The following is a 16,783-nucleotide window of genomic DNA, read 5'->3' on the forward strand; positions in this document are numbered from 1 at the left end:
ACAGAGATGTGAACAAAATGAGGAGTAGATCTAAGTGGCAATAATGCAGAGACTGGGCTCATTATATAGGGGCCAGCAGAGCTTGATACAACTTGTAAGAAGGACGCGCAAATGAAGCCATGGGGACAAAGAGTTGACAATCCTGCTCTGAACAACAGAACGGACGACTTACTCTACTATAACGGTAGAAGGGGGGGACTGAGGCAGAACACGCTCATGATCAAACATGCAGCATACTGTGCATTAAAATTACACAAAGGATGATGAAATCATTGGCTATGTAACACCTCCCCACAAAGAAAAAGAAATTTACAAAGGAAATTTCTTATTACTCTAAAACAATCTGTCTAAAGTCTAGATAAGCAATCTGCAATAACATTTTCTTTCCCCTTGACATGTTGTATGTCTAATGAATACTCCTGAAGAAGTAGACTCCATCTTGTCAATCTCTGATTTTTATCTTTAAACTTACTAAGGAATTTCAGTGGTTTTTGATCGGTATAAATGACTATGGGGTCAAAACCAGAACAAAATAAAATGAAAAATGCTGTAAACCCAAAATCAAGGCCAAAAGCTCTTTCTCAATAGTTTAGTAGTTCTTTTGAGGTGGAGTGAACTTCTTACTGTAATAAGATACAGGGTGTTCAATACCCTGATCATCCTCTTGCAGCAAAACAGCCCCAGCTCTTATATCACTTGCATCAACAGCCATCTTAAAAGGCTTAGCAAAATTTGGAGTAGCGAGCACTGGCTGACTTAATAGGATAGCTTTAAGTTTGTTGAAAGAGGATTCACAGTTATCGGTCCAGACAAATTTAACTCCCTTTTTCAGTAGGTCTGTAAGTGGTGATACAAGAATTGAAAAGTTAAGAACAAATCTCCTGTAATAACCTACCATTCCCAAAAATCTTTGTAGCTCTTTCCTACTTTTAGGTCTGGGAAGATCACTTATAACCTGAACCTTAGCTCCTGGTGGTGCAACATGTCCATCACCAATTACGTACCCAAGGTACTGAACTTTAGCTTGATCAAACTCACACTTTGATAAATTAGCTACAAGATTAGCCTGAACCAAACTCTCAAGAAATTTACTGACATGGCATAGGTGATCTTTCCAGTTGTCACTGAAGATTAATACATCATCAATATAAACAACACACCCTGCCAAACCCTCTGTTACAACATTCATGAGCTTCTGAAATGTGGCTGGTGCATTCTTCATACCATATGGCATTACAGAACATGCAAAAGTCTTTCCTAGTGTTACAAAACACGAGATCTCCCTAGCACGTTCAGTCATAGGTTCTTGCCAGTATCCCTTTAACAAATCAAACTTACTTATGTACCTAGCCTTTCCGATCTTGTCTATGCAATCTTCCACGCGAGGGAGAGGGTAAGTGTCTGTTTTGGTTATCTTATTAACACGTCTGTAGTCGATGCAAAGCCGCTGTGACCCACCTGGCTTAGGGACTAGAGTGTCAGGAGAACTCCACTCGCTCTGACAGGGATCATTCATCTTGTGGTCCAACAGGTAGCCAAGCTCCTTCTGGATGAGAGGAACTTTCACTGGGTTCACACGGTAAGGAGGCAGTTTAACTGGCTTTGCGTCTCCAACATCGACATCATGCATCAACACAGTGGTTCTTCCTGGAGTGGCACGGAACACTTGCGGGTACTCCTGCAGTAATGCCGAAAACTCCTGCCTTTCCTCGGGAGGTAGATGAGAAAGCTTAGTCTGGAGATCATTCATGATATCAGGATTCTTCCCCAAACTATCACTCAGGCTCATGCTGCATGGGAGAGCTTCACTTGCAGACTCGGGTGGAACAGCTACAGTGCAGACTGGATTATTTTCGTCCCGCCAGTGATATAACTTTAGCATGTTGATGTGACAAAGTTGCTTGTTCTTTCTACGATCTGGTGTGGCGATGACATAGTTGACATCACTGTGTTTCTTCTCCACGAAATAAGGACCACTAAACTTGGCTTGAAGAGGTTGCCCATGAACCGGTAGCAGAATCAAAACCTGATCTCTTGGCTGAAAGTGGCGTAACCTGGACTTCTTATCATACCAAGTCTTCATCTTCTGAGCAGCTCCTAAATTCTCTCGCGCCAGTTGTAAAGCAGTGGACAGCCGTTCTTTGAACTTCATCACATACTCCAGCAGGTTGACGTCATCTTCCTCCGACAGCCAGCATTCCTTGAGTAGCTTAAGGGGTCCTCTTACTTCATGGCCAAACAGTAGTTCAAAAGGTGAGAAGCCCAGTGATTCATTTGGAGATTCTCTTGCGGCAAATACAACGAATGGAAGACCTTTGTCCCAGTCTTTCTTATGTTCCAAACAGTATTTCTTGAGCATCGATTTGAGTGTTTGATGATATCTCTCCAACGCTCCTTGGGTCTGGGGATGGTAAGCTGAAGACGTGATCTGGGTGATGCCCAACTCTTTCAGAGACTGCTTGAAAACGTTTGACATGAACTTACTTCCCCGGTCTGACTGTACCTCCTTGGGCAGACCAAACTTTGTGAAGAACCCCAGCATTTCCTTAACCACGTTCTTTGCTGAGATATTTCTAAGTGGAATGGCTTGAGGATAACGAGTAGCCATATCAATCAGGGTCAACACATAAGAGAATCCTGAAGAAGTCTTAGGAAGAGGGCCCACAATATCCACCAACACACGGGTGAATGGCGCCTCAAAAGGAGGAATGGGAACTAGAGGTGCAACATTTTCGGTCTGATTACACTTCCCCACAACTTGACAGGTGTGACAAGACTTACAATACCAGGAAACATCCCTGAAGATACCTGGCCAGTAGAAGTGTTTCATTATGCGTGCCACAGTCTTCCTCACTCCAAGGTGTCCTGCCAAACTGGAATCATGAGCCACTCTAATGATAACCTGCCTACAAACACGAGGGATGACAACTTGATGTACAACCTCCCATTCACAGTCGGCTGATACTGTTGGGGGTCTCCACTTCCTCCTAAGTACTCCTGACACTATATAATAACAAGTAGAAGCACCAGCTGACTCTTCCTCACTGCAAGCAGAGTTAGCTAGACCTTTCAACTCAGGGTCAGCAACCTGCAACTCAACCAACTCTTGACGAGACAAATTATCAACACTACGGGGTACTGCCTCATCTGGTGAGTGGTCCAAATTAGCAAGAAAAGTGTCAGCTAGGATAACATCATCATCATCATTATCCTCTAAATCACCAGTAACTTTAGACTTAGCCCTAGTGACAGCACATGCAGGGAACACATCAGGGACATCACAATCCCGGGTCGCAGCCACTGGCTCACTAGACAACTGAGGAGCTGGACACACTTGACTTCCACCAATATCATTTCCAAGTAAGAAAGTTACACCTGACATTGGGAGTGTCTCAACCAACCCAACCATAACGGAACCATTAACAAAACAACACTCTAAATTCACTCTGCACAGAGGGACAGAGAAGTAATTATTCCCCACACCTTGTAGGATTACAGTTTCATCAGAGGAATTAACATTAGAGCCTAGAACACTGGTCAGCATAAGGGATTGGCAAGCACCTGTATCACTGAATTCCTGTCATTACTGTCCAGAGGACTGACAAAACCATCAGACAGGAAATTAGCACATGAACTCTTGAGAGTGTCACCCACGTTACTGCTCAAAAGAGGAGCTCCATCATGAGAATTTAATTTACCCCTCAAAGCAGGTTCAGTTAACTCAGTTAAAGAATTCTGGGAACTCTCAAGGGTGGACACTAGACCAATTGACTGAATATTTAAAGACTCCTTTTTGTTCACATCACGCTGTCTCCTGAAACATTTCTCCGTAGTATGACCAAGCTTACTACAATAAGTACATTTACTTTTCTGAAATCTAGAGGTGAAGCTGGTATTTACTTCCTGAGAAACATCATCTTTATTCTCTTTCCTGTTACCTGTACTCTGAGTAGAGGCAACGTACTTACTCTCAGCTTTCCCTTTTTCTTTAGAATATCTCTTGTGAGTGAGAACATATTCATCACCTAAAACTGCAGCATCAGACAAATTATCTATTCTTCTCTCATCAAGATATAGGCTTCCATCTTTATAAATACACCTTTTGAAGTCCTCCAGCAAAATCATCTGCTTAAATTTACCAAAATCAGAATCCACATTCTTAGAATTTAACCACTGCTCTAACAGATCTTCTTTGATTTTTGCATACTCAACATGGGATTGCTTATCTTGCTTGTAAGTTGTCCTAAATTTTACTCTATAGGCTTCAGGAACAAGCTCATAGGCCTTAAGAATCAAGCTCTTAACTACATCATAGTTATCAGATTGATCCTGAGGCAAAGATGCATAAGTTACTTGAGCTTTACCGGTGAGAACAGTTTGAAGGAGTACTGGCCAATACGGTACTGTTTGGGCCAATTAAAACCTGTAGCTACCCTCTCAAACAACTGAAAATACTTTGTTAAATCAAATTCATTAAAAGGAGGGACAAGTTTAACATTTTTAGCCACATCAAAATCATCAGAGCTAGATGATCCAGTTCCACCTTGTTTCATGCGATACTCATGGTCTGCCTGAATCCTAGCAATTTCAACTTGTGCCTCAGCCTCCTTAGCACGAGCCTGAAACTCAGCCTCCTTAGCATGAGCCTGAAACTCAGCCTCCTTAGCATGAGACTCTGCCTCCTTAGCCTGAGACTCAGCCTCCTTAGCACGTGCTTGAAATTCAGCTTCCTTCACACGAGCCTCCTGCAGGGCTAGATGTAACTTACCTATTTCAATCTGCGTTTGCTCATTTGGAGGAGTTACATTAAACTAGCTTTCATTAATCATGTCAACAATTTGATCTTTAGAATGATGAGAGCGAACAGCAATTCCCAATTGTTGAGCAACAAGCTTAAGTTCATTCTTTGTTCTGTTTTCTACATCACACACTGTTTGCACATTTGACAAAAAATCTTTGGCTTCATCAAGTGTAGTAATAGTAGACATCATGAATAAATCACAGTCACAAAATATCAAGCAATATCCTTATGATAATATCCTGAATATCCTGATATGAGGTCGCCAAATTTATGTTACGGAACAGAGAAAGATAATGTACACTTTAAGTGAGAATACTAAAAATCACTACTGTCCCGTAAAGTTCCAGGTTGAAAAGAAAAGAGTTAGGTGAAATTACAAGTTAAAGTTTAATGCTCAAACTAACAACAAAACATTCAGGACTCATAAGGATAATGTAATGGCAAAAAACAGGTTAAATATATGGTTAACTGCAATAGCCTCTATTAACACGAAATTAGCAAGAGTAAATTTATCTAAGTCAGCCCTGATAAAATGAAAATACACTGGGTAATGCTCAGTTAATGCAAGATAAATTATTACAGATACAAAATATTATCAAAAATGACCGACATAAAGAACCTTATATGAATTACAAAAAACGTTACTAGGCCTAAGAATTAACCTTATGCTACACAGTACAAGAAAAAATGCAACAACAGTTATACTCAAATTACACACAGCTGCTAGATGGTTGGAGACTTGCTGAGCACTCACAATAATAACAACTGTACAGGGGAGGACAGAGATGTGAACAAAATGAGGAGTAGATCTAAGTGGCAATAATGCAGAGACTGAGCTCATTGTATAGGGGCCAGCAGAGCTTGATACAACTTGTAAGAAGGACGCGCAAATGAAGCCATGGGGACAAAGAGTTGACAATCCTGCTCTGAACAACAGAACGGACGACTTACTCCACTATAACGGTAGAAGGGGGGGACTGAGGCAGAACACTCTCGTGATCAAACATGCAGCATACTGTGCGTTAAAATTACACAAAGGATGATGAAATCATAGGCTATGTAACAATCTATATATATATATATATATATATATATATATATATATATATATATATATATAATCTCATCTCATCAGGCGTTTGAGTGTCCACTGCAGGACCGGCCTATCCCAACCGAAGTGGGGACGATACAGCCAATGTATCTCTACCAAGTGGCTTAGGCTGTCTGGTAGAGATTGTACAGTATGTTGGGTGAGAAGTGCTTGTAAGCGTAATTGTAGTGTTGTAGTGGCTTTGGATGTATGTGTAGTCTGTGAACCAAGTGTAATCGGCCCGCGCAAGCCGACTGGGTGCAAGCATACTTTACAGTATGCGACACTGGTTCAACCACAGCACCCCTTGTGTCCGCCAATGCAGTACGTGGCCAGAAGAACGCTCCCAAAGTTTATTACCCTGGCGGGGCGCGAACCCTCGTTCTTCAGTGTACGAAAACGCACACATTACCACTGTACCACAGAGGGAGGCTCCCATATATATATATATATATATATATATATATATATATATATATATATATATATATATATATATATATATATATATATATATACAGTGGCGTATCCAGGATTTTTGCCAGGGGGGGCAAACACTTCGAATATTTCCCCAAAATATATGTCACCACAAATTTTCCTAGATTTGATGCTTTATGTCATCAGAAATAAATTTACATCATTATTGTCCCATTTATTCCAATGACTTAAAGAAAATCTATCTTTTCCCCACATAGTCACAGCTTTCTTGGAGTAAATAGCTAATAATTCTTTCAGAGGACAGGTATGTAAAAACACTCAGTACATCATGTTACCAGAGGTCTACTTTTTCATTAAAAAGAAAAAGGAAACACCAGCAATAAATTAGAAGGCACTGGAGTTTCAATAGGCATGACATCTCCTTGTCACTAGTATCACTGCTCATAATTGTCAGTCTCGTATATGGTATTATTATCGATACATGCATGCTGACTTCCGTCTGTTCTACCTCGAAAAAAAAAAAAAAATCTCGGTACCACAAATTTCTTGTGCAATTTTAGTACAGAAAAAGCAATGTCAAAACTACACTCTTAGCGCATCTTTTACCTGCTGTCTTTATCTCTCTGTCCATACAAGGAAGTACAGCTATTTTGCGTACTAACCTACGAAATTATGATGAAATATACCACACATCGGCACAGCACCTACCATACGAGAGGCAATGGCGTCCATGCTATCTGTTTATATTCGGAAATAAGCCCTGTACTTTGATTGGTTGCTGGAAGAATAATGACGGCATGGATAGGCCAGTGAAAACTCGAGATCTGATGTGAGTGTCTCAGGCAAACTTTCCCACATTCGTATCGCTTTTTTCTATTTTCCTTTACGGTTCTCTCTCTCTCTCTCTCTCTCTCTCTCTCTCTCTCTCTCTCTCTCTCTCTCTCTCTCTCTCTCTCGCCACTTGGCACATATGCATAAATTAAAATACGCTGCTGCAGCCACCCCCAGTCTGGTATTCTGTTCTGTACTACTGCTGTGGTGGTAGGCAATAGATATTCTGTTTTCCACTGCTTATTCTTTTAGTTTGATTTTCAGTGGCTCAGGCATCAGGGGTTGTGCATACGTCAAGACTGAGCTAAGTAAATACATCTGGTGGGATTAACCTCTCTTAATCCTAGACTCAGGTGACCACTCGACCTTCCCCACTCAGCAGGAAATGATATTCATATCACCTGAACTGTATTGTACTGCATAGATAGGATTTTTCCATTAAGGAAAAAAAAAGAAAAACGGTAAGTAAAGTTATTCATCACGACAATTCTCACATAGAAAAGTGGGGGGAGGACAAAAGGTACTGTTCCCCAGGCTCCAAAAAGTCGGATGAGGTGAGGGGAGACACGTCCCCCTGTCCCCCACTCAAAAGAGGCCCCTGGCACACATATTTATATCCGCTTACCTTCTAAAATGTTGTCTTAGGTGATCTAAATGGCTTCATGCAGGCTTCAAAAATTCTGCTGGTTTCAGCTGTTTGTAACAATAATTGTGCCGTGTTTATTTGCAACTGACTGCAGGGTGAGAGGATATGGCTGCAGGGTGAGAGGATGTGGCTGAGGGGACAGGAAGGCCATTTTTACACCTCATCAGAATTCAAGTGTAAAACATCATTAGAGCTCTAATATTAACCACATTATCTAAGGTGATAGAGGAAATTGTTAAGTTTAACTGGCCATTCTTTCTCAAGGGTTTTATAATATTTAGTCTAGCTTTCAATTTCAAAGGAAATTATTGTTCCCACATAAATATTTTTGGAAACAGACAATATTGTTTAATACACAAGTGGAAAAATTAGGAAAACCCTATTGTCATACAAGAACTATGCCAAAAATCCCTTTCATCATTTCCCCCAAATTTTCCCAGGGGGGGCAAACTGCCCCCCCTGCCCCCCAGTGGCTACGTTTGTGTGTGTGTATATATATATATATATATATATATATATATATATATATATGTATGTATATGGAGCCTCTGTGATATAGTGGTAGAGTGGCGTTTCGTACACGGGTGGACCAGGGTTCGTGCCCCGCCTGGGTAATAAACTTTGGGAGTGTTCACTCGGCCACGTACTGCATTGGCGGACACAAGGGGTGCTGTGGTTGAACCAGTGTCACTTACTGTGAAGTATGCTTGCACCCACTCGGGTTGCACGGGCCGATTACACTTGGTTCACAGACTACACACACATCCAAAGCCACTCCAACACTACAGTTACATTTACAGGGCCTTATCACCCTACATACAATCTCTACCAGACAGCATAGGCCACTTGTAGAGATAGATTGACTGTATCGTCTCGACTTCGGTCGGGATAGGCCGGTCCTGCAGTGGATACTCAAATGGCTGATGATGATATATATATATATATATATCGATTACTGAAACATGCAAACGTTTCTGTAAATTTGGGGGCCAGCTGATGAATTTGGCCTGGGGCCCACAAGTAGGTAAATCCGGCCCTGCCCCTGAGCCACCACAAGATCGTTTGCCTGAGCCTCTCGACCTCAAGAGTCGTATTTCCGCCGTCATCCCACCCTTAGACGCGACAACTGCTGCCCATTTCGCCTCCCTCACTGACGAAGACCTCGAGAATACCCCAAATTACTACTTGAATACCAGTTCTTCAACCCTGATCGACACTCACAGGCTTTCATAGCAACATGAATCTAACTGCTGACCATGAAGACTGCATCACAAGCATCTTCAGAACCTTCCCAGAAGACGTTGCAGTTACATACTAGGTCGTCAACATGTTCGGCCCAACATTCAGCCCCTGACCGGGCTAGTCAGAAGGCCTGGTCCCCTCTCCAAGATGGGAAACCTTTAAACAACAACAGCTCACCTCTTCACTGACCTTCTTTAACCTTTAACTGCAGCCAGCGTCCCTTACCGTCCGTTTGTTTGTTTGTTTGTTTGTTTTTTGTCAGTAATTAGAACTCCCAAACAAAGTGGCTGTCTAGTTTCTTCACTACTGATTCTACTTGGAGTACATGACTCTTGCCGTAGATTAGACTTCCTTAAAATGTATCGGAAGTATTTTGCATTCTTAATAAAAGTAGTTCAGTTTCTTGACAGGAGGACACAGAAGAAGCAAGGTCTTTTTCCACTGTACAGATGTAAATTTTTCCACCATCGCAGCACGCGTTTATTACGGCGCCAGTTTTTCGTTATCATACTTTTGTCAGTGAGGGATAATCTCACTCGCATTTTTCCTGTGGATAATTACAACAGTAATGTCATGTAGCTGTTCAGGCAATAATGCCGATCATCTTTATATCACGCTTTATTTCCAAAGTACGCATGCCACTTCCTAAGAAAAAAAATGAATTATAACCTAACCGCTTTTCGTCAGTCTTCTTTACCACCTGAAGAAGAAAATTAAACCAAACAACAGGACGCTTCACCTCTGGCAGCTAAGCAATATTGTATCTGAATATTATTATACTCTTATCAGAACTGACCCACCTGCACGAGTTGTGAGAGCAGCTACCATGGCCGGAACACATCCAAGGGCAAGAATCTCCCACGAACACATTATCCAGGGCCCAGGAGGCTGCCCGAGCACCCTCACCTTCCTCCACCAGACGTAGTCTCGTCCGCTCACCTCTGCCACCACACCAACAATTATTTCACAATTCACACTTTACAGTATTCACTACCATTACCCCTGCAGAAATGGTGTATGCCTCGAATGAACGAATGCAGCTGAGTTACGCACCTCTACCTGCAGTAATTTAAGTTTCTGGCTGGAAGAATTTTTCTCAAATAAACAAGGCATGCAATCAGCCATGACTGAGATAGGGTTCATTTTTATTCTAAACGTATTTTATGAAATGATAGTTATAGAAAATACAGTATTGCTCTTTACACGTTACAGGCAGTTATATTACCGAAGAAAGACTTTGAAGAATAGATGACTGGTAATAAATATTTTAGCCGCCAAATATGGGACGTGACGGACAGGAATACAAAAGGCAAACTGGATGAAACGTTGTTCAGTGTAGTACGGAAAGTGCTTTTTTAAATCGTTATAAGATGGGTCAGAAAGGGTACTGAAGAGTTAGTTAAGGCATGTTTGGGTTGGTTTGGGAAGTAGAGTTGGTACACTACTCTGAAGTCTGCAATAAGAAAAATAACTTCAGGAAATTATATATATATATATATATATATATATAGTAGAGAGAGAGAGAGAGAGATACCGGTTTATATATATATTAAATCTGTAGGATTTTATTTAAATCAGATTTTTAAATTTAAATTGATCGTTTTACTTAGTTAGATTGTTTGAAATTAAATCTTTTCCCTTTTATGAAGACTTTTTTTTTTTTGTACTAAGTCTTTCATTGTTAAATGAAATCATATTTGGGTATCATTTATTACTTAAAAGTTGCTATACAATTTGAAAAGACCTGGTGCATTAAAGGCTTTCCTAACTAGAGAATTAATTGTTATTATCAAAGAGCCTTCTTTCCTCTGTGTTTTAATATTTGCCTTGTAACAAAAGGCAATCACTGGTGCCTGACTTGATCAAGGTCAGTACAGGAAGAGTACAGGCCAAGCAGACTTGATGCATCTGTACAATACACATCCATCACAGTGTATGTCTTCTTCATTTGTACTGTATTTATGTAAAAAAATCCACTTTGATTTAAATCATGATTTTCACTCTGATTAAAATCATAACAACCCTGATATATATATATATATATAGATATATATATATATATATATATATATATATATATATATATATAGTATATAGTATATATGTATGTATATGTATATAATTATAGTCGAATGCCTTTCCCACCTTTGTCAATCAATATACAACCTGACAGCCTAAAAGCTTACTATTCATACATTTGCCCATCCGAACAACCCAGATCTTGGTCCTGCAGCACATCGTTGAACACCATTTGCAATAATAAATGGTTACCATATTAGCAGCTGTGACTGTGGCCCTTAGTTCATCTGAAATGTGAGTCCGGTGGACTCCAAGCTGAAAATTGTCCTTCTCCGTCAGTCCACCATCCTCCTTTCGGGACTAGGGAGGGAAATGAGAGACGTTTGTATTACAAGGCAGAGGAGCCACTTGGTTATATCGGTGCCACTACTTCAGGGCGTCCCTCTCCAGTAATTGTCATATTAGGCAAAAATAGCTATAAATCAAGGTGTCTGGTGGTCTAGTGAGTTAAAGAACTCCTGCAGGAGATGACCCATGAGGGCCAATGTCCGAGATATTGTTGGTGTTCTTGCTCATATAATGCCAATCAGGGAGAAGTTATTGGTTAGCCTCGCCTTGAACATCGGGACTACGTAAGTAGCCTAGTCCCAGGCCCCTACGCCAAAAAGAAGTTGATGACAGATACATATACACAGATAGCGACCATAGTTACCCAGCTCCACTAACACTGTAGCAGAGGATCACATCACCTACAGCATTATAAACAAGCAGCGCTGTTCAAAATAAAAGGAAGAATCCCTTATACTCCAAGTCAGTGGTTTCCAAGCCTTTGTCGGTGATGGCATCCTTTTTCTTTGGCACTCCTGGTCAATTTCCTGTTAGAAATGCTTTCCAGTTGTGTCTTGTATTTAATAATAATAATGATAACAATCAGTAATAGTAGTAGTAGTAGTAGTAGTAGTAGCAGTAGTAGTAGTAGTAGTAGCAGCAGTAGTAGTAGTAGTAATAATAATAATAATAATAATAATGATAATAATAATAATAATAATAATAAAACAACAACAACAACAACAATAACAATAATAATAATAATATTATTAATAATAATAATAATAATAATAATAATAATAATAACATAACAATAATAACAATAATAATAATAATAATAATAATAATAATAAGAAGAAGAAGAAGAAGAATGATAGAAGTAATAGTACCGTAATCATCATTATCATCATCATCATCCGGACCTCCTTTCCCACCCTAGGGCAGGGTGAGGAGTTGCAATGTCCAGACAGCCCAAATTTACCCAATCCAATTGGCGACACATCCATTCGCTCATCATTCAAGCCCCCGGAATCCTGGCTCTATCGGATACGCCCAAAACATTCACCACGTTGTGTAGCTTCACATAAACGTACCCGATTGAGTCAATCCGGGAGCTAACACGTTAAAAAAGGGTTCCAAATCCCTGATCATGCACTTCTCCTCACAACATTCATCCAGCAAGCTCGATCTCTTGTCAGTTCCCTAACCACACCGACTTCCAAACCTCTCTTCCTCACACACTCATCCACCATATCTCTTCACCTTCTCCTTGGCCTACCTTGCCTCCTTCCTCCTTCAAGTTCGCTCAGATATACCTTTTTCACCACTCTACAGTACTGTTATCCATTCTCTCCTCAAGACCATACCATCTCAGTACACTCTCTTCGATTCTGGTGTCCACCGACTTCCCCACTCAACATTTTTCACGAATCACATTATTTCGTATCAAATCCACCTCTGTACTCCACATACATTCCTCAGCAGTCCCATCTCCACTGCTCTTACTCTTAACTTCTCATTTTCATGCCACACCATAGTCTCACATCCATATGTTAAAGTTGGCACTAACACTCCTTCATGTAAGCCTCGTGCAGCTTCAACACTCAAGCCTCTGTTTCTTATCAAGGCTTTCATTGCACCAGCTATTTTTCTTCCCATGGCAACAGTAATGATAATGATAATAATGATAATAATAATAATAGAAATAATAATAATTTTCAATAATAATAATAATAATAATAATAATAATAGGAATGTAATTAGAATTCTGAAACTACTGAAGCAATATTCGGTGAACCGCACAATCCAGATGAAAATACATTTGTTATCACTGTAGACCTAATATTAAGGGACTTTTTGTATAATTCAAAAATTTTTACGGATTCTAATCTATGACTTTCAGATCAAGGTCATTCATACTATCCAAATCATGTTCACTCATGACGCACTACATTTCCACTTACAGGGATGAGGAGGCCATTTTGATTTTCTTCAATATCCCAAAAAGTTTTTGTTGGATCTCAGTGTCACTGTCCACGTGCACCAATATATGTTGACTACTACATAATGGAACATTTGTAAAGCAATCGGGTTAGTAGTTTTTGCTGCGTAGGAGATCAAAATTGAAAAAATAACATAGAGGGCGCTAGTGCGGCGCTAGTGCTGGGGGAAAATTGTGCCCACAACCATGATACATCACTACTGAAAATTTCAAGTCTATCTCCAACAGTCTTGGAATGCCAGCCTTCTAGATCTTCCCACTCCCCACCCTCCCCCCCCCAAAAAAAAAAAGAGAAAAAAAATAATATATACAGTATCAATAAGAATTTCACAGAATCTGGAGATCGTAATACAGTAATTATAATATTTCAATACATCAGCAGTGAAGCCAACGCAAACATAAGACGTACTGGACGGCACTCAGCCATAAACACAGTTAGTGATGACCGTAAACCAGATGAATACAGTGAATTATATGTTCATTTACTTCCCATCATAAACTCCTTTGGTTTAATCAATAACCATGTTTATATCCGTGTACAAAATTTTATCATTTAAAGAGATCTATTTGAAAATATTATTACGGTTCTTCTTTACTAGTTAATTATATAATAAATGCCAGTACAAGATCTATGGCGTTAATGAAGAAATTAAATCAATGGAAAATTACCACACGAATAATCTTGTGGCACCCATGTGCACCGTCACTGGTGCACCGTCACTGGCACACCAGGGTGCCGTGGCACCCAGGTTGAAAAACACTGCCAAAGCCATGCAATGCAGCAATATTAGGATCGTGGATCAAGGGTAGGTTAGTGCACACATTTCTCCATATCCTTCGATAAGGTCAGTTGCACAAGATTACTGTACAACCTTGTTTCCACTAACGTAGGGAGTGTAAATAATCTGGGATTGAAAATTTACTTTCATGAAGGCAGAGGGTGTGTGTTGTTGATGGTATTAATGGTAGTTAAGCGACTGTTTGTGTCTGGAGTTCTTCAGGGTATAGGGTTTCCGGCCCAGTACTATTTACGAGCATTTGGCACATCACTTTTTTTTTTTTTTTTTTTTTTTCCAGCTATGTCAACGGTGCCTCCTTTGGGGGCTCTTCTTGATATCACAATGAGTGAAGGTAGTCTGTGGTAGATGATGTTCTCATCGCAGATCAGAAACACACTGGGCAATAGTGTCAATATCGGGATGTGAAACAGTGCGAGAACGACTAAAACTATGGCCTTGGCCGTTCTAGAAAGCCTCATCCTCTACATCGTGTATTAACCGTTGATGGAAGCACCCCGGTAATGGAAAATGGAAGCACCCCGGTAATGGAGGGTTCCGGTAGATCTTGGGAGTTATTCTTTACATGAATATAACAGCCGATAACCTTGTTCGTGGAACTGTCTAATTCTTGGCATAACACTAAAGGTACGGTCTGTGGTCATTCCACAAAGTCTCATCCCTCGCACCCTGCATTAAATAATGCCGGATGTCCGCAGGTCATGGGGAGGTCCCTTGAGATCTTGGGTGTCATTTCCAACATGAAAATGACATCTGAGACACACTCGTGATGCTGTTTCTAATGTTCAAAGGAATTTGTGAATCATCAGGATGGCCAGTAACATTTTTAATGACCCTGAAATTACTGTGCCTTGTGTAAGATTATTTGCTCTTCCACTGATGGAGCACTGTTCCCCTGTTTGAAGTTCTGTGGCAGCAAAGCCATGAACTTGGCTTGTAACACTTATGACCTACCGGCTCTGATAATATAACTCACTGAAATATGGGTGCTGCCTTCATATGCCACTATACTACAAGAAAAGCCCAAATTTATTTGTTAACATATTAACGTAATTATTTAGTCACTGCAGTCATGGAATACATCTTCTACAGATGATGTTTGTATTGTAAAGGAGTGATGTCACGTCTCTTGTAATTATGATGCTGTTTGTTGATTGCAGCGCTTGTGAATTTCGAAGGACGAAGTGGGACTTTTAAGAAACGGAAGACCAGAGAAGCAGCAGCAGCAGCAGCAGCAGCAGCAGCAACGGCAGCGGCAGCGGCAGTAGCAGCAGCAGCAGCAGCAGCAGTAGTGATTGTTGTTGTTGGTGGTGGTGGTGTTGGTGGTGGTTGTTGATGTAATAATAATAAAAATAATAATAATAATAATAATAATTATTATTATTATTATTATAATAATAATAATAATAATAATTATTATTATTATTATTAATAACTCCACATGCTTTGGAGTTCTTAGTGATATTGTAAATATTATTATTATTTTTGTTTGGGGGGGTGGGGGGCCTAGAAAGCTGGCATGGCAAGACCGTTCGAGATATAGAGTTGAAATTTTCAGGGGTGATGTATCTTGGTTGCAGGTTTCTTTTGCAACATCTTTTTTTTTTTTTTTTTTTTTTTTTTTTTAAGCGTAGCCCCCTCTGTTATTTCTTCAGTTTTTGCTCTCCTGCCTAGCAAAGACTACTAAATTAATTGTTTTGCAAATGACCCAGTATGTAGTCGTCAATATACACTAGTGCACCTGAGTACTGATACTGAGATCCTACAAATACTTTCTGAGATATTGAGGGAAATCAAATGGCCGCCTGAAAGTGCTAAATCGGAAACTATTTGGCCGATTTTGACCAAACGCGGTGGAAATTTTGTGTGTCATCAGTGAAAATGATTTGCATAGTATGAATGACCTTGACTTTGATCTCAAGGTCACAGGGCAAATTCCGTACAAAATTTTGAGTCATACCAAAAGTTCTTTAATATTAGGTCTACAGTCATAAGAAAAGTTTTTTTTAGAATCCTAAGAGTGTCTAATTTTTAAGATTTCATAACAGCAGTTATAACAAATCAATATTTTTTACGCTTTTTAACGACTTTTGGACCTACCATCATAATACTGTGTACATTTCACAGACGGTACACCAAATCTGATGTACAAAAGTGGAATTTTTGTCATTCTAATCTGGAATGTTTCATTATCATCTGGAATGTGGAGTTGTTTGAATATTGCTTCAGCAATTTCAGAACTGTATTTATGTTTATTTTCATTATTATAATTCTTCTTCTTCTTCTTCTTACCTAATATACTGTAGCACTAGCCATGTGTGTGTGTGTGTGTGTGTGTGTGTGTGTGTGTGTGTGTGTGTGTGTGTGTGTGTTTTGGGCTGCCGAAACTGCACATTCAAATCGCACCAAAGTTGGCCAAAAAATCGCAAAAAATTCGCTGATGTGAAAAAACTTGGTCCCATCACGATTGAAAAACTTTTACTATATTTAATGAGCGATCACGTTTTGACCAAAAAAAAGAGTTGCTTCCAGCGCCCGGCATAGAATCTCCGTAGAATTTTTTGCCCACAGTTACAACGAAAATATACTA

The 16,783-nt window shown here is 39.9% G+C and overlaps 1 protein-coding gene across 1 annotated transcript in view; it reads right to left on the minus strand.

Annotated features, from left to right (window-relative positions):
* LOC145415017 (reelin-like) overlaps positions 1-16,783 on the minus strand; it is a 492,696-nt gene that overhangs the window by 294,061 nt on the left and 181,852 nt on the right. Inside the window, exon 21 of the mRNA XM_080284434.1 lies at positions 9,849-9,989. Within this exon, the coding sequence (XP_080140560.1) occupies positions 9,849-9,989 (141 nt within the window). The remainder of the gene's footprint in view (positions 1-9,848; positions 9,990-16,783) is intronic.

The sequence above is a fragment of the Coenobita brevimanus genome, chromosome 101 (genome assembly GCF_032717465.1).
Source record: "Coenobita brevimanus isolate Jiangsu-jjx chromosome 101, ASM3271746v2, whole genome shotgun sequence".
Taxonomy (NCBI): domain Eukaryota; kingdom Metazoa; phylum Arthropoda; class Malacostraca; order Decapoda; family Coenobitidae; genus Coenobita; species Coenobita brevimanus.